A 22,945-nucleotide genomic window follows, 5' to 3' on the forward strand; every position below is an offset into this window, starting at 1 on the left:
TCTGTTTCAAAATTTGTCACAGGTAGATCTTCTACCCACACCTCTATGGTGCGGGGTTTACATAAATTATTTGTACAAACCCCCACGAGCTTAATACCCCCCCCCCCCCCCCCCCCCCCCTTTTTAAAAAGTCATATTATGACCTCAGATGAATTGAGATATTGCCCTTGAAGCGGGTAGCACAAAATAAATGAAAACGCGGGTTCTAGACCGAAGACAACAATCAAATATCTTACCATTGCCACACACATATACACACACCTCTCCCCCTAGTCGTAATGACATCTAAGCGATCGATCTTTTCTTCCATTCGGCTGCTTGCATTTGCATTATCGATACCAATTACCTAACCTTAGGTAGAAGGTAGATAGATGTAGCATCTTCCAGATAAGAGTAGAATAGAAAGAAAAAACAAAAAATCAGATCTCATATATTACCTGATTAGGAAGTAGGTAGGTAGGTAGGAGGTAGATAAGTAATGAAAACTCGTCAATGCCATGCCATGCCATGCCATGCCATGCTTTGTCAACATACCCTCTTTCGACAACCCCCCCCCCAACGTCCAATGAAGCTTTTCCCCATCCGCCCTGCCGTCCCGCAAGGAACCCTTTTATCATTTTATTTTATTTCATTTTCATTTTCTGTATGATCATCAGTGAGGAACAGGACAGAAAAATCCGGGGGTGAAACTCTTCGGCTTGTTTTGGGGGATGTCGCATTGTTATGGGTTGGTTTATTCAGTGTTCTCGGCTGATTGTATTCAGAGGTAGGTAAGGTGAGGTGAGGAAAGGTAAGGCAAGGTAAGAAAGGGGGCTTGGTGAAGCTTCTTGGCGTTAGAAATGATTGCGAAACCCCTGGGCTAGCAACTTCTATTATTGATGCTTGGTATGTTCGATAGTGTTAATGATATAAAGTAGCTGTAAAACAGGTTAATAAATTTAAGTATTGTATACATTGCCTACGTCCTCGAGTGCGAACTGAACACAAGTATATACCCCACTTGTATCAACAAACCAAAGCTTCTAAAATATCAAGATGCAATTCTTATAACTATCTGAATACTTCAGTCTTAATTAGTCGGATCTTGGTAGTAGGGTTCTCCTCAAGCAGGTTACCTTGTATTCTTTACACGCAACTAGAATTTCTCAGTCTTTTAAGTTTTGAGTTTTCAATAGGACATAATCGATCAGGACTAGCTTAGGTAGCCATCATTATGATCACGATTACCATGTCCGTCTAGTCTCGAGACGTAAATTCGCTTTCATCATTTCTCGTCAACGCCAAACGAGAGCAAGGCCAGGAATAGACGTAACATCGTTATATACAATAGGTACAGCATGTGCTATCGTGGCTTTCCTAGGTATAAATCATGCCCCTCTCACCTCGCTTGCATAGGTACCTCAAGGTTCTTATATTAGGTACCGAAGAGGTAGATAAGGTACCTGATAAATTTCAAAAGATTTCACATAGCTTTGGCAACGCTAGCTTTTTCAAAAACGTACGATACTAGAAATACACACTCGAGTTAGCCATCTTTGTTTGCTTTTGTTCTGTCCTCTTTCGCTTTTCTTTTCTTCACTCCAGATTCGGAAGATCCCATCCATCCATGGATGAAGATAAGTTATTAAGGCCCTCAAAGTTGAAATCCATCGGAGCGAGAGAACGCCCGGCGTTATTGGCAGGTGGATTCGATGAGAATATGAATATGGATGGGTCCGATATACTCGTCGAGCCGGATGACCCATTTCCCATATTCCAAGTATCGAACCCGGACTGCCAGTTTACGCCATCCTTGAGGTACCAGTCTTGTCCATCAACGGCGTACATGGAATTCGGAACCTGGTTTCGCCTTGGGTTTTGAGGCGCTTGATTAGAGCTCGTGCCATTCTGAACTGGTGGGAAATTTTGTGGATAATTGAGAACATTCTGCGCGGCTGGAGGCTGACGCCATTCAGGATTACCTAGCCCATCTGTGTCTAAAGGTACGGAATTGCCCATGATAACCACGCTGTCTAGCATAGGTTGGGGCATTTGCGAATCGGGTTGGAAGTTAGATGATGATGAATTCAAGTTTTGCATTATCTCGGGTGGGACATTTGATGCCGGCGCAGCTACTGGCGATGGAACTGAAGTTGGAGGGGTATTGTGATTTGCAGGACTATGGTCAACTTTCCCCGGTGGCGACATCGCGACAGCTGGTGGTGATGGAGATATGGTCATGTGTGAACGAGGTGAAGGTACATCGGACGTCTTGAATGTGCCCCATCTTTCGTCCGTACGCTGTAAAACGTGAGAAGCTTCTTCAGGTAGCTCGACGTTCCACTTACGAGCGAGAACACTGATTATGCTAAGAGTTCGTCGCCCGCAGAGCCAATCTTCTGCAATCTCTTCAAGATGTTTCACACCGTGAATAATATCCCGCCTCGCGGTCTTCTCAGGGAGATTGAGTATGTGGATAGTACAAGCGGAATGTAACATATATACCGCAATATTACAGATTTGGCGTAAGTTGTACAGTTTTTTATATAGTCTCATCAACTTGGAGATAGCACCCGCATTCGCGGTACATATTCTCCGGGGAGATACATGGGGTGGTAAGGGAGACGTAGCTGGTGAATATTTGAGAAAAGGACGGAAGAGGTGGATATATTGAAGATGGAAGAACATGCTGAGCCTGATTAACTATCATATCTTAACTGTAGCGACGGAGAACTTACTGCATCAAAATGACATTGGGCAATTGGCCCTCCTTAGGTTCGAGTTCCTTAGGCAATTCTTTTCGCCAATCCTCAAGACGACGATGCAGTTCGCTTAGTTTTTTCAGCTCGACTGACTTCCCGCTCGACCGTCCTATATGATTCGGATGATAGAAGAATAAGAGAAGGTCGCTACTTATTTCACATAATTTAGATAACTGCAGGCCGATCGTGCGAGTTCGCGACGGCTGCTTAACCGACTCGTCGAAACCAGAGTCGGTATAGGGACACCAGGGTTCCGCATCCTCATCCGGGAAAACGTCGTATTTGGGAACGCTATAGGAATTCTTTGGTAGTTGTGGAAGTCGTCCTAAGTAATTCGACCAGCACTTATCGAATAAGAAGCAGCCCCAGAATGTAACTCTCCGGGCGTCTATCTCCTGCTCGTCTAGATTCTCGTTATCGCTCTTGATGCCGCCAATATCCAGGTTGAGCCCTAGATCCTGCGCCATTCTGAAACTCATCCCGCTATAGACCCAGCCCTTAGCTTCTCGACCACAGCCCGCCTCTCGGACGGACATAAGAGCCAAAGCCTGAACCGTCGTTAACCGAGGTTTCTCATACTCGTCGTTGTCAACAATCAACCTCTTAGCCTCGGCGAAGAAGTGATCTCCTTTGGTCCAGCTATCTCCATTCGTGCCAAAGGCGCAGGCAGCGTCGGTAAAATGACATCCCAGAGCAAGCATCGCATTTACTAATAAAGGCGAGCAATATGCAACCTTATTCGGTAAGATATTAGATCTCCCCCTTAAAAAATCGCGATAGAACAGAGTCCGCGATAGCGTAGTAAAGTACGGATAATGCCAGTTGAAGTACATATCGAGAAGATGCCTAACAACTTCTGGATCCTTGGTTACATCAGACCAACTCGTGATAGGATCTATATCAGCTGCACCAACAGTATTTCGAGACTCGTATTCCGGATTAGGCGCCCCATGTATATCCCAATGTATTAGGTGGGACGTACCACCGATGAAACGCGTCGAGCCGTTCTCCAGCCGTAGCTCCCCCATCTTCCGGGCAAGGTCCCTCTCACCCTCGATGGGCATATCCGTGGTATAATCGGTCTCTATCTGATCTTCTTCATCAATTCCTACACTGCCGAACTCTTCCTGTTTGAGTATCGACTCGGCTACGGCGTCTAAACTATCGCAGGTCCGTATTCTTTTGACTACTTCTAGGACATCATCTTCGTCTGCATTAAGGATGGCTTCGATTAAGATCTGGAGAGTGGAATTCCGCGCCTTCATGCTGTCGATCTTCTCTCTATAAACTCCTTTTCGGCGGTGATCCGAGTTAGGGTCGTAGACACACTCGGTACCGTATACACTTGCGCAGGCGGCGCAACTGGGTAGTGCGCCATCGCATTTCGATTTCCTGCGACGACAGGCTATGCATGCACTAAAGGAAAGCCGGCAAGGTCAATTTACAAACTTGACTAGGTAGTGAAGCAGTGAAGCAGTGAGGTAGCGAAGTAGCGAAGTAGTAATTAGTAGAAAGAAGAAGATATCGGGGGTATCACGTACGTGCTCACGCATCGGCGTTTTTGACTGGACGGGTCCCCGCCCCTCCTTGACTTCTTCTTGGCCGGGGGGTGGTGAGAAGAGGAGTCAGCAGTAGGAGGAGGATGGCCGGAAGACAAGGCCACCTGTGGTCGTAAACCCGACAGATCGGGTCCGTCCATAATAAAGTCTCACAGCAGCGGACTAGATTAGTTTAACAATAGTATTGGGGTATTAGCTAGGTATCGTATTAGGTATCAGGGTTTATCAAAGAGAGGTTGGTTGAAAAAGGGAAACGTAATGGAAAAGACGCAGTTTCAAGGCACATGCAAGCTAAGGGCTGATAGGCATGGATGCGACGACGATTGGGGAGGGGAGGTGCTAAAACGGCGCGCTATCCGGTAAGTTTGGGTACCTTTAAGTGAGTACCTTAGGTAAGAATTGTACCTAATGTACCTACCTAACTAATGTAGGTACCTAAGGTAAGGTGGAGAGAGTATGTAGCCAAGATGTTGACGAACCTTGACGAATCTTAAACTGATATCGTACTGCTGCCCAAATTACCGGTCCTTTTGGTGTTGTTGTTAATTATAAGGTAGGTACTTGATTATTATTTTTTATTTTTTATCCTTTTTCAAAAATAAGTAAACGCAGAAAAAGAGAGAAAGAGAGACACAGAAACAGAGACGCCCCTCTCTCATTAATAAATATTTTCTAAAGTAATATTCCCTCGGTTTTATGTTAAATCTTCAACATGATAATAGTAATAGATGATAATGGCGCCGCGGCCATTGGCCCACGAAAGGCTCGGCGGGGGGAGAACGCTTACGGCAATTAGGTTACAAGATAACGACCGCTGGATCAGACGCTCTTCAGATTCGTGGATGGGATTAGGAAACGGCGATTAAGAAGTCGTCGGCGGCACTCGGGGCGTCCGGGGCGTACGCTCGTCACCTGAAAAAGCAAGTACAACAAGTACGAGAGGTAGAAGATCAGCAACTTGGAACGAATAAAATCGTAAATCGTAGTTTGGAGGGGGGGGAAGTCAGACGCAGATAAGATAATGCAGTATGAAAGATTAGGTACCTCCTAAGTTCGCGCCTTTCGTCTTAGATTAGGTAATCTCATATGCATAACCTTCATGTTGACACTTTAATACGTACCAGGTATCTTTTACGTAAATGGACATGGAATTCAATGTTGGTGGTTTAAGCTCAATGACACGTGACATACACGAACGCGTAACAACACCCAAGGCGCTGTTACCCGAGAAGCTTCTCTTTCACAGGAGCTAATATATAGTTACTTTAGGTAAGTAAGGTATAAATCTGTATAAAAGTACTCAGTCTCATATGAAACCAATGCGCCTCGGTATACTTTAAGAGATTCCCCATTTCCCCTCTCTATCTCAAGTATTTCAAAAGCTAGGTTCAAAAGAGGGACGCTGTCTTTTTTCCTCCTATATACGCTCATTTGTGTATAGGTACTTATCTTCTCGTTACCCCCTCCCAAACAAAAGCAAATCCCGCTCCTTTATCACTAAACTAGAATTCTAGCCCGTGGGAAAAAGCTGGCATTTCGTGCAACAGTAGCAGTTAAGCATCTAAGAGGTAGATAGACGTCTAGGTCTAGGAATATGTACCCGTTAGTACATTCCCGTCGTATCCTCTAAAGGATCACCTTGCCAGCCTCCCACGTAGATTACCCCAGCGAACAGGTTCAAGGAGCTATCAACCAGAAATTATTAGATACAATATAGTAGTATAGAGAGGGAAGATATCGATTGTCTTTAACCTATAGCTATCCATTCTGTTTTCTTACGTTATAATGTAAAGCGATTTCTAGACTCTACTATACCCACTTAAAACGAAGGTCATAGATAATACGAGAGAAAAAGTCAGTGGCGTAGTATAGGGAAATGCCCAGGTACGTGAGCATTTGAAAGAAAAGGTAGAAGCATTGCAGACGAACGAAGGCTATGGGATGTAAAATTTATAAAGGAGTATATGGTGTTTGTTATCACGGTATGACAGATGTCAGGTAGGTACCTACCTGCTAAGGTATAAGAGCTTTATGCGAATATCCGTATTTACCTCCTCAAAGAGTTATAGCAATATTTAGGTAATTAACGCCAAGCTGCTACGCCAATTCTACTGAATCCTACGCCTCAAGAATGCGACGTTCAAGAACCAGGTTCCCATGAGTTCTTTCCCCTGTACGGTTTAACCATGATATGATTTATTGTGGCTCCTGCACTAGAGTTGCAGATATTCTTAATTTATTTTGAAAGTCTGCTTAACTCGAGACGGTCAACCCGGTGTTGGCTTCTACGTAGAAATACATATCCGTCATACCATTAACATCTGGTTTATTGGTAACGTGGGAGTGTGAGTGCAGTAGGGTTGGGGGAAATACGAATAGATACTATCAATCAGATTTCATGACAGGTACCTAATGTAGTGGGTTATCATAGTTACCTATAGCCTCTGTTAACTTACGCCTATCGTCTTCGGTTTACGCATTCAGCTTTAGATTTATAAGTTGCATTGTCCAACTATAAACAAAAATCGGTTTTATGCTCAAAGATGACGCCACCTGCACTATACTTCTACATCTTTTGGCTAGCATCGGCCCGAGGACATAGCAAACACACAAAACATAAATGATATATTCCATGTTTGTTAGGTGCGTTTCAAGGTTGACCTGGAGCTTGACGAAATAACAAGCAGATATTTAATATCTTTAGGTTAATAAGTGATTTGAGTTGTTCGAGTGGACTTACACTGAAAGACAAGACTATTCCTATAGGTGCAAAAGCGGGACATTGTCTCAAGTAAGTTTAGTGAGGATTCAGCACCGTATCCTTCCCTTAAGAAAACACCAATCAACTCGTCAATTAACCACCTAAAGTCCTTTATAGTTACCTAAAGGGGTAGGGAGATCGGAACTTTCCGATTGCATACTATGTATTCGGAATTAAATCGTATTATTATCGACATGGTCAACCCATATACGAATTTCATAGTATAGGTAAACAAAGGGAGACTTAAGTTAATAAAGGCATTGACCGATGGAAATCAAATACTATGCAAACTAGCCTATTAAAAAGATGCCCGCGTTGTCGGTTACTAACGAATCCCATGGGATCGCTGGGGATTCGTCAGTGTACGAATTTCCTTCGCCTCAGTGGAGTTCTTGAACGACAATTACTACGCCGTAAACCCCGAGAAGAACCCTCGTGGGTTCATGCTTCTTACCTGCTACACGTGGTTTAGGGAGCTAGGATGGCTTGTAAGGAGGCTCGCGATGTTGCAATATGGATGACGGTTCTAGAAGATTGCGGTGACCGAAACGCTAACGAGCGGATTCTAGCTGAAATATAAATACGAGAGAGAGGGAGACATCAAATCTCGATCTAGCTACGATCATCTTCAGCAGCTACGAGTTTACCTTCAAAAAAACATATCTAGCCCATACCTAGTCTCGCCTCTTCAACTCCAGATCACTTAGGTACTTACCTCCTACCTAAGGTTAGGCAGTTAGTCGCATCGAATCCTTCCAGCCCACCATGCGCAAGAATATTCTCCTTCTCTTTACCCTCGCCCTCCGGGCAGCGGCCTTGAACGAAACGATCTCGGGCTACAAGTACTTCTTATCCGGACCTAAACTAGGCCAGACCAAGACCGAGTACGAGCATGCTGCGGCGGAGAAGGCGCTGTCCCTAGTCGAGGCGCGTCTGGGCGACAAGCCCCGCCCCGTTCTCCCCGAGGACAGCGTCGAAGCCATCCTGAAGCTCAAGCAGGACATCGGCACCGAGCAGCTCAAGGTGCTCCTAGCTCCCGACCAGGACGACGCCGACAAGTTCTGGCACGATGTGATCGACAGGTCGGGCGACGGGTGGGTGCCCGCCGACGCGCGGGGCGTCGTGTTTCTGCCCAACGTGACGTTCGCGCGGTTCGTAGCGTGGTACTCGTCGCCGTACGCGGACGCGGCGAACCTGGCGGCGAACCCGGAGCACTACGACAAGGAGACGGCGGCGACGTCGACGGGCCTCTCGTCCAGGATCCTGGAAGGGTGGGGCGGCGTGACGACCAACTTCACGATCCCGAACTTCGGCGCGCCGGACCTCGCGAAGAACGCCTTCCTGCGCCCGCTGCCCGAGTTCCCCGTCCAGCAGGCCGGCGACAAGGTGCTCCGCGACGGGACGCGGTTCGGCGTCCTGCACATCTCCCTCCGCCCCGTGAAAGGCGCCGACTACAGCCAGCCCATCGACGGCTTCGAGATCTTCTCGAGCGTCTGGTACCAGGACGGCGCTGAGGACGACCACTTGGAGCAGGAGCGCCGGCACATGGTCATCGAGATCGTCAACTTGACCCTCCAGGCTCAGAAGGACATTGAAAGCGGCAAGTTCACTCCGACAGTGAGTCGGTAAATTGAAGGGACAAGCTTTTGAGCGAATGTATAACTGGCTCGTTGATGTATATATTTACCTAATGTATTTGCTTTATCTCTTGCCATTTCAAGGAAGACTAAAAAGTTGATAAGTACCAAAAAGGAGGCTTTAAAAAAGACATGTTAAGCTCAATACTAACTAACTAGTACCAAAATAAACAAAAAGTTCCAAAATACCTATTATAAACTTCGATATAATCTCGTGATGGTGACTGGAGTTTAGAGAATTGCCTTATGTTTTAAGACATGCCTCTTACCTGGTAGGTTAGGTACTGGGACTATTTTATTCGTGCATGTGCGCGATCCGATATATTCTGGAGTGGTTTAATTATCGTGCTGGAGCGCCTCGGCTTGGCTCCGGAATCTTACCTCGGCTTATTTTCACCACAGCTCCAGGTTTGGTCAGGCTGCTGCTGCGCCCATCTTAACTCTTTACCACGATTGTCTGTGGTAATTGACAACTGAACTGACGTTTGAATACCAGGTGCATTTTTCACTACCTACACGCAACAGGTACCTTGAAATATTATACGTCATTGGAGACGTACGTATGCTTAAGATAGGTCCTTCCTAGTTATATCAGGTACCAGGTAATGTGTACCTAAGTAAGTGTAAGTAGTGCAGTCAAACTCCTTCTGCCCCTCACAAGCTCAGATCTTTAATTGGTTTAGCTCCGACCTAAATCCCCGAACCGGCTCGTTGGATAAGATTTAGCTCCCTGGGGTAGGCGGTGAAGTTGGGACTAAGCAGTTAAGTCCTCAATAGACGGATATGATTCCAATCTCGAATGTCCCATGCAAGTTGCCGCTTTGTGGGGGTCATATATGCTATATATCGAATAGTTTCAACACTTTGAACCAATCAAACCTCGGGATAGATGTCCATTAGGGTATAACTTCGTTGGTCCACCCCCCTTATTTGACCTACCTACTAGGTACCTACCTAGGTAGGGTAGTATACCGAATAGCAGGGATATGACATTTCAATATTCTGCCAGTCTCGTGCGTCACTCACGATTTACTCGGCGAGGTGCCACAGGTTTTTTTTTTTTTTTTCGCTGCCCCTTCCCAAGCGCCTCGGCCTGTCTAGTCTTGAAACTTGGTAATATTTTCGATGCTTTGCTGTCACATGAGTTTCTGTAAGACATCGTCATCACCATCTCGTTGCGGCACCTCTTTGCCGAGTTAATATTTAAATAGCCTCGATTGTGCTTCTAAACTGACAAAACCTTCTTTTCTTGTCTCCCTCCCGTTCTATATGAAAATACTACTACGTCTATCGAGATACCCATTTGCTTCTTCCGTTAGATCCCCAGCCCACGCTCGAGTCTCGCAGAAATCATTGTTCTTCCTACAGTATAATTGTACTAGACGCTTCTCATCTCACTCCTCTACCATGGCTCCGGGACTCTTGAGCGCAAACGGCAGTGCCACTAGAAAACATAAGGTGACCGTTATCGGTTCTGGAAATTGGTATGTCCATCCCATAGTCCCCATCTCACTTTTTAACTAGAGGATGCTAATTACAGCGTGACAAAATAAAAAGGGGTTCGACAATCTCCAAGATCGTTTCCGAGAACACAAAAGAAAACCCGGAATTATTCGAGGAGGAGGTTCAGATGTGGGTGTACGAAGAGGAGGTAGAGTACGAGGGAAAGACCCAAAAGCTCACATCCGTCATCAACACGCACCACGAGAACGTCAAGTACCTCCCCGACGTCAAGCTGCCCGCGAACCTCGTCGCGAACCCTTCCCTCGAGGACGCCGTCAGCAACTCGACCATCCTGATCTTCAACTTGCCGCACCAGTTCATCCACAGGATCTGCGGCCAGCTCAAGGGGAAGATCCTACCGTTCGCCCGGGGCATATCCTGCATCAAGGGCGTCAACGTCACGGACGAGGGCATATCCCTGTTCTCCGAGTGGATCGGCGAGGGCCTCGGCATCTATTGCGGCGCCTTGTCCGGCGCCAACATCGCCTCCGAGATCGCGGCCGAGAAGTGGTCCGAGACCACCATCGCCTACGACCCCCCGCCCATGGACAGCTCCCGCAACCCCTCCCGCAACGCGACCCCCCGCTCCGGCACCCCGAGCCGCAGCTCCCCCCGCGAGTCGGCCAGCGAGCTCAGCATCACCCCGCTCGCCGACCACCAGCATCGCGACGTCCGCGGCCGCATCAGCAAGACCAAGCTGACCCCCGTCCCGCAGGAGTATCCCCCCTTGGACCACGACACCTTCAAGACGCTCTTCCACCGCCCCTACTTCCACGTGCGCATGGTGTCGGACGTGGCGGGCGTCTCGCTCGGCGGCGCGCTGAAGAACATCGTCGCGCTCGCGGCCGGGTTCGTCGACGGGCGGGGCTGGGGCGACAACGCGAAGGCGGCCATCATGCGGGTGGGGCTGCTGGAGATGGTCAAGTTCGGGCACGAGTTCTTCGGGGAGACGATCTCGACGGGGACGTTCACGGAGGAGAGCGCGGGCGTGGCCGACCTGATCACGAGCTGCATGGGCGGCCGCAACTTCCGGTGCGCGCGCAAGGCCGTCGAGAAGGGCGTCCCCGTCCAGGAGGTCGAGCGGACCGAGCTCAACGGCCAGAAGCTGCAGGGCACCAGCACCGCCGCCGAGGTCAACTCCTTCCTCAGGCAGCGCGGCCTCGAGCAGGATTACCCCTTGTTCACCGCCGTGCATAATATCCTCGAGGGCAGGAATACCGTCGACGATATCCCGGATCTTGTTGCGAGGACTTAAAGAGGTTGATTAGGTACCTTAGGTACTTACTACGTACTTCGTATCGTCCCGGCATGGCCCAAAGTGTGACTTGCCTACCTAGACCTACCTAGATTATAGTAGGCAAGGCAACATAATATATATATAGTTGTTGTTGCTAATAGAGATGAGATAATACGAAGAGGCGGGGAAAAAGCGAGTAGCGTGGACAGGGTAGTGCTTTAGGGATAGAGGTGATAATAGATGGATGGATGGTTCAAAGGGTTGCCCACCTCCTCTGCTAGGCTGCATTATATTCACGATTGGTTGCGTGGTAGAAATAGGCTAGGCTAAGCGAGAAGGACATAAAATATATACCTATAGGAGGTAAACAACATTATATCCCATAACTGCCACCGTTATTTGAAATTCGTCAAACGTTAGAATTGATTAATTTGCCTGATTGCCACCTTCGGAATGCAACACTACCCTCCTAACCTTTAAGGACCTACCACCCGCTTACGCTACCAATCCCTCAACAAGGCACTCTTCTCACTTCCCCACGCCATCTGTGCACGTATCCTCCCCGTGCTACTACGCAAGCCATCACCACCATCACCACCATCATCCTCATCCTCCCTCGGCACCGTCCTCTCCCCGTCCCCGAACAGCGGCTTGAAAACGCCATCATACGCCTTCCACATGAGGTTCCTCTGGACCGTCATGGCGACGTCCAACCACCGCGGTATCCCGCCGTCCTTGCCGGCCAGCACGTAGCGCAGCAGCGCCAGCAGGGCGAACAGCGGCACCACCGTGAGCAGGAACACCCAGCGCCCGACGGCCTGCCGCCGCGTGGTGATGGTGTACGTCTCCACCCGCCCCAGGTACGCCTGGTAGTCCTCCGGCAGGTAGTGCTCGCGGGCGCCGTCGCGCAGGAGCCCGAGGTACCGCGCGCTGGGCTGCGCGTAGCCCGGGGGCCCGCGGGTTGCGGGGAGCAAGAGTTTGCGGCACCAGCGCTTGATCTTATCCTTCCTTTTCTTTTTCCCATCATCATCGTCATCCCCACCATCATCATCGTTACCGTCGTCGTCGTCTCCGGGGGAAGGAGGATGGAAAGAAGGAATCCGCGGCGCGTACAGCGTGCGGGCCAGGAACGGCCTCGGGAGCTCGGGGATAGGCGGCTTCTCGGGGACGTGGAAGGGCGGGGGCAGGGCGAGGCACGGCGCGACGATCTCCCGGTAGGCGGCGCCCTCGGTGCGCACGATCTGCGCGTAGTCGTCCCGCGTGACCTCGTAGACCACGCCGTAGAGCCCCTTAGACCAGGACGGGGTGTCGTCGTTGTCCGGAGGGAGCGAGGGGAAGGATACCGTTGCGTCCGAGAGCTTTTCTTCTACCGACGACGGGGGAGGAGGGAAATGAGGTGGTTTCGGCGGATCGCCCGGGATAGGCGGCTTGGGAAGCTTCCGCGGCGAGACGTTGGAGAAGCAGGGTTCCCAGTACGCGAGGCCCGGCAGGTCGAAGGTTAAGTCGAGGGTCGGGACGGATACGTTAATCTTGCTTAGGGGGCGGATGCGGCGCTTGCCGAGGAAGGTCTCGGCGGAGAGGTTGGAGCCGTAGGCGAGGTATAGGACCGTCGACGGCGCGGACGAGACGGGGACGTCATTGTTGGGGGAGGAGGTGGCAGCGAGAGCGAGACGCTCGGGAGAGGTTTGTGGGATGCTTGAGAGAGGAGGGCAGGAATAGGAGGAGGATCTGGAACGAAGCGCAGGGAGAGGCTTCATAGAATGGATGATGGTGTGGTTGATTAGAGCGTGCGCTTGTCGAGGTGAATCGACACGATCGCTTGAGCCTAATAAGAGGCCCTCTTCGAGAGAAGGGGTGTCCGAGCGTAGGTTCATGGCTGGATGTAAGGAAGCGAAATAAGAGGATCCAATCTATTGATTAGCATGGAGTTAAAATCCCTAGCATGATATGATAGTGATGATGATAGTAGAAATAAAGTAGCCACGGGGGGAAAAAAGCAATGGATGAGGCGTACGTAATGGCGCTTTGAGTAAAATAATTGTTGGAGAAGATGATTGCGATAGGGACGACAAGGGATTGAGATGAGACATCTAAGGTTGTATTGCTAGGTACCTAGTACCTAGGTTAGGTCATACCTCTAGGTACCTCTGCTTGGCCTGTACAGTGTAAAACTCCACGGATCCCGATAGATGACTAACTTCCAGGCTCGCTATGAACGAATATTCCAAGAAGGGAATGTGGGTCTACCGTTCTACGCTTATGATTGGCTACGCATGCACGGCTTCTACATAGTAAACCCCACGATACCTAATATCTGCGCTGAGCTGAGTTGGGCTAAACTTGGCTGCTTACAAAATTTAGCCTATCCAGCACGTTGGTAATTTCTCGGCTTTCGAATCAAACAAGATTATATGTATGATATGTATGCGGCTGAGTTCGGCGTGCTATATTGGAGAGATGATATACCTTTATTCGGTAAGATCGCCTCGGCTACTTCTTACCCCCCAGGTAGGAATCACGACAACATTAGATACTACTATACAGTATGGTATGGTACGGTAATTTCAACGGCGTTATGTAGGTCTCAGGGATGATTTCGATAGCCTGCCGTGCTGATGCGACTTTAAATATTATACTTTCTTTTTTTTTTTTTTCTCTAGACCTCGAGCTGCATATACCATCTCATCTCACTTATCATTTTCTAGAAATGCTACCGAGCACTCCGAGCAAAATTTCATTACCTACCAGGGTCCCGGGCGCGTCAGCTCGGCGACCGTATCGTACTGCTACGTTCAGGATTGCTGACTACGACACAATGGGCGAGGCATCAAATCAGTGCCTCACGATCATATAAGTGGTCGGCGATGGAGGGTCGTCCCCTCAAAGAACATTCGCCCGCTTGTCGACCCTCGTGACTTGGCACACAACGGAGCAAGGTTCCGTTGAAGTCCCCGCAAGGCACAATCATTGGCCAAACCCGTAATATTTGGCCGTAGCACATCGTAGATCGATGCTATTTTAGGTAATTTTATAGGTCTTTTGGGCAGTCATGCTTCCGCGCACGAGCTGAAACAGAGCCGCATCATTTAGGAAATATAAACTATAGAAAGATGATTCAGTACTGTGGCTTAATAAGTCTCGTGGATTGGCAGTTTTAGATTTTTGGATAGTTGTTGTTGTCGTTGTGGTTTTGTTTTTGGAGTTGTGTACCTGTTTACCTATGCTTTCCTATCGTACGATCATCCGCGCTTAGTTACCTAGGCTAGGGGAAAACGAAGCAGCTTACGATATGGCATCGTTCTTTAGCGCACTCTTACGGCTACTCTTTAAGAGGACACCCCAAGAAGGTCGTATAGATGAGGAACAAGGAACACAGAATGTCGCTCCCACGGTAAACGCCGGGTCGACTACTGCGGCACCAGTCTTGGCGACTAGTTCGAATGTTCTTCCGCTTGGCCATCACAGCTACCTTGTGCCGGAGGATAACCCTCTTCTTTTGTTCCGCCTCATGGTGGGCATCAGCACTTCGCCGTATCTCGGTTACAGCGAATCGAGCCCGGTGGGAACCCGCCCAGCCGCCAACATCGGCATCTACGCTCGCGTCGTCCACTCGGAGCAGAAGTCTAAAGATCGCTACAAGGTGTTCTCGATCTTGATCAACGCCTGCTACTTCTTACAGATTGTAGTAGCCGCGTCGCTCACAGCCATGGGCGCGGCAGGGGTTAGCCACGGGGCGGTTACTACCTTTGGCGCCATCAACACCATTATCGCAGGGCTCTTAACATTTCTCAAAGGAAGCGGGTTGCCGGCACGGCTTAAGTACTACGGAAACGAGTGGAAGAAGATACGCGAGTTTATCGAGCAGCGCGAACGTGACTTTTCTCGCACGGGGTGCACGCTCGACGTCTACGAAGTGGTCGCAACCATAGACCGGATGTACAATAATACTAAGCAAGAGATCGAGATGAACACCCCCGATGGTTACACGTCGGTGACAAGGAACGCGCGGGGCTTTAGGGATAGCAACGAGAGGGTCGGGGGCGTGGATGTCTCCAAAATGGAAGACTTGGATTATCGATTTAATCAAGGCGTTAATGGCACCGTGCACAGGATGGCGGCGGGTCTAGAGAGAATGGCACGAGACGTTACACATCATGTCCAGGAGCAAGGAAGGCAAATGCAAGAAGTTGCCACCAGGGAAGTCGAAGGCCACGCGGCGGCGCTAGATCGCGAGGTTGCAGACCGGCGTGCGCAGGCCACCCGAGCGGCCGAGGAGAGTCAACGAGAGGTACAGCAACAGGCGGATCGCATAGGACAGGCTGGGGCACAAGCCACGAGGGAGATAGAAGAGACGCAGAGGACGGCGGTAGGGGAGATGAGAGCAGCAGCATCTGCTCAGATGCGAAGAGTCGCCGACAGCATAGGCCACCACCATCACGATTCAAGACACGAAGGTGAAAAGTAATTTTTGGGGGGCGAGGAAGATCAAAAGCTTACGTTAGGGACCTGGTACCTAAGGTAAAATGTTTTAATGCTCCAGATCCCCCGTTCTTGAGATTGTATATATTGTCGAGATAACTGCATAATATTCTTACACAACATAATTCTACAAGAGATAATTACCTACCTCTAAGGTACCAGGTACCTAGCCTAACCTAAGTGACGCCCTCCACGCCCCCCCATATATCGACTCGCATGTACCTCAGCTACTTCGCCTGGCGATATACTCTGTTATCACCGAAAGCTAAAGCCGCCACCGTCGTCGTCACGGGCCCCTATGTATATGGAGTGGTAGTCGGACTTAGAATAGTACATCATAACTTTCTATTGCTTGCCCCGTATATCCCGCTGTAGCAGGTGTGGTGTTCTATTCGAGTGTTTCCAAAACATTTATACTCCTTCTAGATCCTCTAGAGAAGTATTTAAGCATTTGTCTCCTCAGGATTATACTTTCCCCTATAACGACGCCCCGGGATTCCACGCCGTTAGATAGAATGAAAACTGACACGGTTAATGCTGTATACGCAGACAATCTCTTAGACGCACTTAGAGTCGAACCGTTGGTTACGCGAGACGAATCTTGGTGTTAATACGAAACGGTTCGCGAGGAATTTAAAGCCGTTAGGAGGAGATAGTCTTGTAGAAAACAGTAGGTAGAACACCCATGAGGTGATGCGAAAATGAGGCGTGTTATAGTTTGTTTATCATAAGGGGTAAAGTAACTATTCGCCTTGTGTAAAAGAGCTAACAGGTACCTTATTGCCTTCGTATTACCCCTGTTTGAGTTGATGGTCCGGGTTGAAGTATATCCTCCACCCAGCTACAAGAGTAGCAGAGGTAGATCAGCAAAGGCCACACGTCCCAAGTAGATCAAGGAGACCGGAAAACTTTCTTCTCCTAGTTCTTCCTGATAGTTCTGAAGAACAATTCCGAATAAACGTAAGCTAGTTTTCAGGATTATATAAAAGGGGGGGGGGCTACTCCCACTCACTCACGCACTCGCGCATCCCATTCCCCCAGAACTACATAGGTACTTCTACAAAATAAGAACACAATACCTTTTCTATCATCGTTGTTCCATCATATCTACCTAGACCCCCCCAACAAACCTAACTTCCACTAAATCACCCTCTCTATCTTTCATCACGATGTCTACCCCCTACCAACCTAATCAATCCACCTCCATTTCAATCGCCAGCACGTCCAAATCACTCCTACTGGCCCCCGGGGACTACCCACGGGACACATCCAAGAAGGTCCGGTACGCAGATAATACCGCGCAGCCAAGAAACTGGCCCGAACGCCAACTGAGCTCCGAGCAAAACAGTTACCGTTACCAAGAGCCGCGGGAAAGACTCGGAGGAGATCGATACGGACGCCGCGGCAAGAGGATACAAGACAGCGGGAACGGAGGGTTATCCGAACAACAAAAACAGCAGCAGCAGCAGCAGCAGCAAGACCACGGGCTGAAGTACCCAAATGGGGAGATGTCCGGGATTGTTCGCGGTCCGAAAGAGGAGCAAACCGGTCACGGCAAGCGTGTCTTCTCCGTGTCCGACGTGCAGCCCCGAGACAAGGAAAGCCACGACAAATACATCGCCCTCTGCAGGAAAAGGTACGGATGCGGCTACCGCATCCACTTCGGCTTCGACGCGTCTCCAGAAGAAGAGGAAGTGGGAGAAGCGGCAGGAGCGGGAGAGGGGGAGGGAAACGCGACAGAAGCGGAAGAAATAGAGGGGAAAGTGGAAGTGCAGGAGGTAGAGGACATCCATCAAGAGCAAGAGCGCGCAGCGTGCCCCCCTCCAGACTACCCCCCTCCAGCCTGCCCTCCTCAAGACCAAGACGAAAGCACCACGCAGAGCTTCGACAGCGCAGACTTCCCCTACTGGCAGAACGACCTCCACCGCGAGCGCTGGCAGCACGAGCTCGTGCGCGAGGTCGTGCACCTCAAGTACCAACTCCTCGACGAGACCCAGGGCCCGCTGCTCCGGCAGGCCCGCGACCTCCTGCGCGCCGAGAAGGTCGAGCTCTGGTTCCGGTTCAAGGAGCTTGAGCTCACGCAGAAGATGCACAGGGCCAAACAGACGCTGAAGGGACTGGAGGAGAAGGTCAAGGAGAAGACGAAGAAGGCTGAGAGGGTGGTGTAGGGGCAAAGAGAAAAAGAAATATATAAAAAGTTTTATGGATAAAGTTTGTTTGTCCGGCTGAGGTCGGGATACTACAGCGGATGTCAGCGAATCTCATCGCTCGGTTGGGTTGGAGACAGCCTTTGTGTTTTATTGTTTTAGATTTGGGATATCTTGGGTACCAGATAATTAAGCGGAGTTGGCATGAGTTTTGCGAACAGACGATCACAGAACTTTAGCTAGACGGGGTTGGTTTTGCGCAATGCAGTGATGAACTGCTCTGGGCCTTAATTTTGGATTCTTGTTTTTCCTCCATTATAGGAGAGCGAAATAGAAAAATAAATAAGTAAAAAAGTATATAGCTTGTCATTATACACATGGTATTTTTTTGTGATTGGACTTGAGCAATAATAAGTGGCAGGTCAAGGGGTGAAGCTTACCAACAGTATTCTACCCCCCAACATGGTAAACAAGACCAGCTCATATCGGCAACTTGACCACGAATTGGTATTGTGGTCCTTGGTCTTGAGCAGTCCTCGTTCAATTGCTGTATTGTTAGGTGCTTATTGGACCTGTATGTCATTGGCTTGTGATACTATTTTGGGCGGTGATGTTGAATATGGCACGTTAACGCACCCGCTGCCCCACGAGGAGCGTGCGTTTGCCGAGTATACTCCTGGTGTCTCATTGGTGACTTTTGAACTTGCGATGCTGCTCACTACTTCGCCCGCGGCTCTATTAAATTAGCGTCGACCCTAATTACCAGAGCACGGCAGTCGGCCGTTATGCGATACGCGACAGTCTGAAGTTGCAAGAATTGCAAGACAGGTACGCGGGGAGCGACGCTACCATCGTAGGCAGGGATATTCTGGATGGGCCAAGTAGTGCGCCTGGTTTCGACCAAGTACGATCAATATATTCAACAGATGGATATATTGACGTACGGCTACGTGCCGGAGTAGGGTAAGAGTACACTGACTTGGTTGATTCCATTGTTAACCTCCCCTATTTGGCACATGCTTCCATCTTATAGGAACAGCTGCGATGGGCAGTGTGGTTGATACTGCCTTTGAGGTGAAGCGGGTTAGCTGGTTAACAACCTGCGTGTAGTCGCTACCTCTGTGCTTCCTGTCGTCATCGCCGGACATTCTTAGGTCGCAACATTCGCTTTGGTAGAGCGGGCTGCGGAAATTATCTATACTGATCATCGAAAGTCTATAGAGATTTCGGCATCCGTTTAAATGAGCGATTAGTTAACTACCTACCTACCTAAGATTATGATTGATGCCACTTAGTTATGCGTACACGGCTGGACCTCTTAAGCCTCACAAGACGAGAGATTTTGTGTGTATCGATTTGAATGTTGTACTGGCCTCAAATCTCCTTGCCCTGGAACACGATAACCGACTGGTAATGCAAATAAAATGTTAACACTCCATGATAATGCGTATGTTACAAAGCACTAGAATTATGCGATATCATGTCTTTTTCGTCTCTCCCATGTAGGTCAACCAAATGCGTTATGATGGCGCCTAAAATTTGTCATTACCCCCAGACACCTAGGATCATTAATACCTCGTAGCACGTATCCGACATTACGGTCTTGGATTTAGAAATCACTCTGCTGTGTTGTTGGTATCTTCATTAATATGTAACACGTATAAGGTACCTAGGTTGATACCCAGGTAATGTAGGTATAAGTTAGGTAGCTACCTCTTATGTAGCTCGAAATCAATCGCCATGGACCAAGACATCGACAAGTTTCTGTGAGTCGTAGAGTAGCTTGCCGAGTATCGCCGTCTGCTTTGGCGATGACCTAACCGGTATTACCGACTTTGTTGTCTTCCTCGTATACGCCGCAAAGACTATACCGCGATCCATAGCTCCACCCCGTGCTATGTGCTTCTCGCCGATAGCATTTCGGGCTGTTGAGGAATAGCCGGTATAGAATGAGCATGCCCAGCCGCGTGATATCATCTCAGGGGATGCGAGCTCGTCGCGGTACTCATTCCAACCCCTGCATCTAAGCATATTCCTATGAAACTCGGCATGAATTCGGAATGGTGAACCAAATTCACTTAGGCCATAAGCAGCAAGTATTCGGCCAGTCATTCCTGGCTTTTTATGCGCAGTTATAGTATGTTGGGTAGTAACGCTGTCTGCGTTGGCCGCGTCGTGTTGGCAATGAGTAAAAGTTGATTGATCAAGATCTGAGCTTTCCTCTTTAGCTTTCGGCCAAAGGTCGACTATGTACACCAAGTCGAAGTTATAAGTTCTGGCGATGTTGGCTGCCCACATTGCCCCTGAAACTGCTGACGTAGTACTGGGTGAATAGGCCAAAGAGAGAAATTGTGAATCCGTAGGTGTACGGGGAGGGGTAAGTTCTCCAGATATGGGATTAATCACGGTAGTAGGGGCGATCGGCACATGTCGGGTGGAACAGCTTCTGCCGATAGGAGTCTTCGGCGAAAACTTCGGAGGTGGTGTTGGCGGTATATCCGCTTCAGGTATGGGAGTGGCAGGTAATCTCTCCGCAACGTCTTCGTCATCGAGAGCGAAAAAATCGTCAAGTGACGGCTCTCTTATGTAGTGGTTATATATAGCATGTTTGCTCATTGCCAATATGGAAACTATGCCTGTCGAGTTCTGCACCATATGTGGTTGAGAAATACATGCTATTTCACCCTGAGTACTGCATATCAATGCTGGATCCTGGGTTCTCACACCCCACGATTCCCGAACGGCTTTATCACGAGTTAAAACCTTGCTACTGGGTCGGGTAACAGAGTCAGACGAGGGACGCGGCGTAAACTCGATAGGTGAAGATAGACCCTTGATTGATGTTGATCCGTGTATTACGGTTGGTTCATAATCTTCCTCCCCGTCCGACGCAGGTGGGGAATCGGGAGGATATGTAGAGACTGGGCACTGCGAAAGATTACTAGTCGAAATCGTTAGATTCCTAGCCAAAGCCTCGTTCAATATCCTAGATGACTTTCGAGGTGGTATGGCAAAGGGGTTTATCTTCGTCCTAGGAGAAGGTGGAGATGATGGTGTTGGAGATGATATCGAGACTAGTGATTCTATACCGTCTTTCGGGAATCTAGCTAGACGATTGTCAATAGAGTCGATAGAAGTATCTAGACCAAGATTGTTGAACAGCGAAGATAAACGCCGAGGACACCAATCTAGAATATTTGCGGTTGGGAACTCCTGGATACTATGTTCGCGTGATAATCTGTCGCCTGTGTCACCTATAGAAGAAACGTCCGTATGTTCGTTCGTGGGATGGCTATCTGGAAATTTAAAACGGGACAGCATCTCCATGTCAGTTGTATCCTCATCTTCGACTAGTAGCGATATAAGCCGGATAGGGTCGCTGGGGTGGTGCCGGTGATTCGAGATGATGCTGATTGAAGACCGTCTTTTTAGGCTGCCAGGTGGATCGGGTAGGCTCTGGGAGCGCTCTTTCATTAATCTAGACCATGGTACTGGCTCTTCTCGAGGTTTCATGTGCGTTGACGTTGGGTGCATGAAAGAGGGCGAAGGAAAATGAGGGCCATTGGGGGATTGAGTTGGGGTCGAGACAATTGAAACGTCTCTAGTTCTCGTCGCTTTCTCCTTATCTCTCCTCCTTGAGTTACCAAAAAACCTCTCCAATTTCTCTAGCCCGTTGACCATCCTGTTTGCTGGTCTGGAAGGCTTTGATAATCCTGATCTTCTCATCTTGTCAGCTTGTGTACGATTAGATAGGTAGTTTTGTGGGATCTTGGTTCACAAAATGGAAAGAAAAGGGGAAAGGATAAATTTGCAGACAGCGTTAAATTGAAGCATAAAATAAAAGTAGGTATACCTAATGTATGGTATTTCGAGCGAAGGAAGTGCCCAGTGGAGTAAAGTGGTTACCTACCTGTCACGAGTGGACTTATTCGCACAAGACTACCTAGGTAATCAAAGTACGTGAATCAGGGTGTAAGTTCGTTGATAAACCTGACTGAGTGAGAGCGCAAATGCGTCCGGTCCTGGAGGTGACAGTTAAAAGCTGCTAGTAAGTGAGTAATGTGAAAAATAAATTCGTGATGAGCAGGGCCGTAGACCGGATTGATTTGGTGGTGTCACGACTAGGAAATAATAGGGTACATATATAATAGTGTACATATCATCTCGAGGTCCGCCGCACCGGCATTACACAACAGACAGACCGAGTGCTAACGTTGGAGGGCACAGCAGGCCAGGTCGAGGAATACTAAATGAATTTGAGGATTAAAGTATAGAAAATAAAGATAGGACAGGCCTGACGTTGTGCTTCCAAAGCGTTTCTAGTGCGAAGGGCTTCCTTTTGACACCGAAACCTCCATATGAGGACTTGGCGAACTGGTATGTCTTAATCACGGCTGGGGTAATGAGTATAAGGGATAGTGATGGAAAACAGGACTGGATCAGAGTGGCGTATGGGACGATCCAAGGCTGGCTGGTGAGCTTCAGCTTCGGTCTAATGTGTCGGTGCAGTTCTTGCCGAAGGGAACGAATAAGGTATGATGGAAATGGATGAACTAACCAATTGCTATCAACCGATAGTAAGTGGGATTGTTATTTCTTGTTGAATAAAAGAATGTTTAACCACCCGACTTTGATATCGAGTATGTAAATCAATTGAGACTGAGATGGATCGGATTAGGTAGAAGTAGATTAGATGAAGTGGTTGTAATTGTAGTTGGAGTTGTAGCTGAAATTGTAATAGATCGCGTACGCGTCTATTGGACGTCAGCTTGGCTGCTGCTAGTCTGATCTTCTACCTAGGTACTCTAACTGGTTTCGTGGTGGCAGACGATACAATACAGGCACGGACTTTGGAATCTCATTTTCATCCAAAGTCTTGAG

General features: G+C 48.7%; 7 protein-coding genes across 7 annotated transcripts; 4 read left to right on the forward strand and 3 right to left on the reverse strand.

The window, feature by feature from the left end:
- Positions 1 to 1,575: 1,575 nt before the first annotated feature.
- Positions 1,576 to 4,440, reverse strand: F4812DRAFT_452222 (fungal-specific transcription factor domain-containing protein; the record flags this gene model as incomplete). The annotated part of the gene is made up of 3 exons (XM_047936321.1): positions 1,576 to 2,668; positions 2,718 to 4,157; positions 4,283 to 4,440. 3 exons carry the CDS (start codon positions 4,438 to 4,440, stop codon positions 1,576 to 1,578), a joined length of 2,691 nt encoding a protein of 896 aa, XP_047788071.1.
- A 3,083-nt stretch (positions 4,441 to 7,523) lies between these two features.
- On the forward strand, positions 7,524 to 9,056 carry F4812DRAFT_111083 (uncharacterized protein). Its single transcript, XM_047929338.1, has one exon. The coding sequence runs from the start codon at positions 7,827 to 7,829 to the stop codon at positions 8,688 to 8,690; it is 864 nt and encodes a 287-aa protein (XP_047788072.1). The 5' UTR covers positions 7,524 to 7,826; the 3' UTR covers positions 8,691 to 9,056.
- Positions 9,057 to 10,105: 1,049 nt separating this feature from the next.
- F4812DRAFT_452223 (glycerol-3-phosphate dehydrogenase [NAD+]) lies at positions 10,106 to 11,456 on the forward strand (the record flags this gene model as incomplete). Its single annotated transcript, XM_047936322.1, has 2 exons — positions 10,106 to 10,182; positions 10,256 to 11,456. The coding sequence occupies 2 exons, from the start codon at positions 10,106 to 10,108 to the stop codon at positions 11,454 to 11,456; spliced, it is 1,278 nt and encodes a 425-aa protein (XP_047788073.1).
- A 376-nt stretch (positions 11,457 to 11,832) lies between these two features.
- F4812DRAFT_111096 (uncharacterized protein) lies at positions 11,833 to 13,534 on the reverse strand. The gene has a single exon (XM_047929339.1). The coding sequence runs from the start codon at positions 13,310 to 13,312 to the stop codon at positions 11,939 to 11,941; it is 1,374 nt and encodes a 457-aa protein (XP_047788074.1). The 5' UTR covers positions 13,313 to 13,534; the 3' UTR covers positions 11,833 to 11,938.
- Positions 13,535 to 14,544: 1,010 nt separating this feature from the next.
- Positions 14,545 to 16,263, forward strand: F4812DRAFT_111126 (uncharacterized protein). Its single transcript, XM_047929340.1, has 2 exons — positions 14,545 to 15,956; positions 16,052 to 16,263. Exon 1 carries the CDS (start codon positions 14,728 to 14,730, stop codon positions 15,901 to 15,903), a length of 1,176 nt encoding a protein of 391 aa, XP_047788075.1. The 5' UTR covers positions 14,545 to 14,727; the 3' UTR covers positions 15,904 to 15,956; positions 16,052 to 16,263.
- Positions 16,264 to 16,947: 684 nt separating this feature from the next.
- F4812DRAFT_111135 (uncharacterized protein) lies at positions 16,948 to 18,306 on the forward strand. The gene has a single exon (XM_047929341.1). The coding sequence runs from the start codon at positions 17,087 to 17,089 to the stop codon at positions 18,083 to 18,085; it is 999 nt and encodes a 332-aa protein (XP_047788076.1). The 5' UTR covers positions 16,948 to 17,086; the 3' UTR covers positions 18,086 to 18,306.
- A 982-nt stretch (positions 18,307 to 19,288) lies between these two features.
- F4812DRAFT_111176 (uncharacterized protein) lies at positions 19,289 to 22,201 on the reverse strand. The gene is made up of 2 exons (XM_047929342.1): positions 21,975 to 22,201; positions 19,289 to 21,782 (listed from the first exon to the last, which is right to left on the reverse strand). The coding sequence occupies exon 2, from the start codon at positions 21,743 to 21,745 to the stop codon at positions 19,796 to 19,798; it is 1,950 nt and encodes a 649-aa protein (XP_047788077.1). The 5' UTR covers positions 21,746 to 21,782; positions 21,975 to 22,201; the 3' UTR covers positions 19,289 to 19,795.
- Between the last annotated feature and the right edge of the window lie 744 nt (positions 22,202 to 22,945).

Source organism: Daldinia caldariorum (genome assembly GCF_022478825.1).
Source record: "Daldinia caldariorum strain CBS 122874 unplaced genomic scaffold F4812scaffold_14, whole genome shotgun sequence".
In the NCBI taxonomy this organism is placed as follows: Eukaryota; Fungi; Ascomycota; class Sordariomycetes; order Xylariales; family Hypoxylaceae; genus Daldinia; species Daldinia caldariorum.

What these genes read in the sequence shown, in the direction of transcription:
- F4812DRAFT_111083 (XM_047929338.1), top strand. Translation starts at nt 7,827, where the DNA reads ATGCGCAAGAATATTCTCCTTCTCTTTACCCTCGCCCTCCGGGCAGCG.
- F4812DRAFT_111126 (XM_047929340.1), top strand. Translation starts at nt 14,728, where the DNA reads ATGGCATCGTTCTTTAGCGCACTCTTACGGCTACTCTTTAAGAGGACA.
- F4812DRAFT_111135 (XM_047929341.1), top strand. Translation starts at nt 17,087, where the DNA reads ATGTCTACCCCCTACCAACCTAATCAATCCACCTCCATTTCAATCGCC.
- F4812DRAFT_111096 (XM_047929339.1), bottom strand. Translation starts at nt 13,312, where the DNA reads ATGAACCTACGCTCGGACACCCCTTCTCTCGAAGAGGGCCTCTTATTA.
- F4812DRAFT_111176 (XM_047929342.1), bottom strand. Translation starts at nt 21,745, where the DNA reads ATGGTCAACGGGCTAGAGAAATTGGAGAGGTTTTTTGGTAACTCAAGG.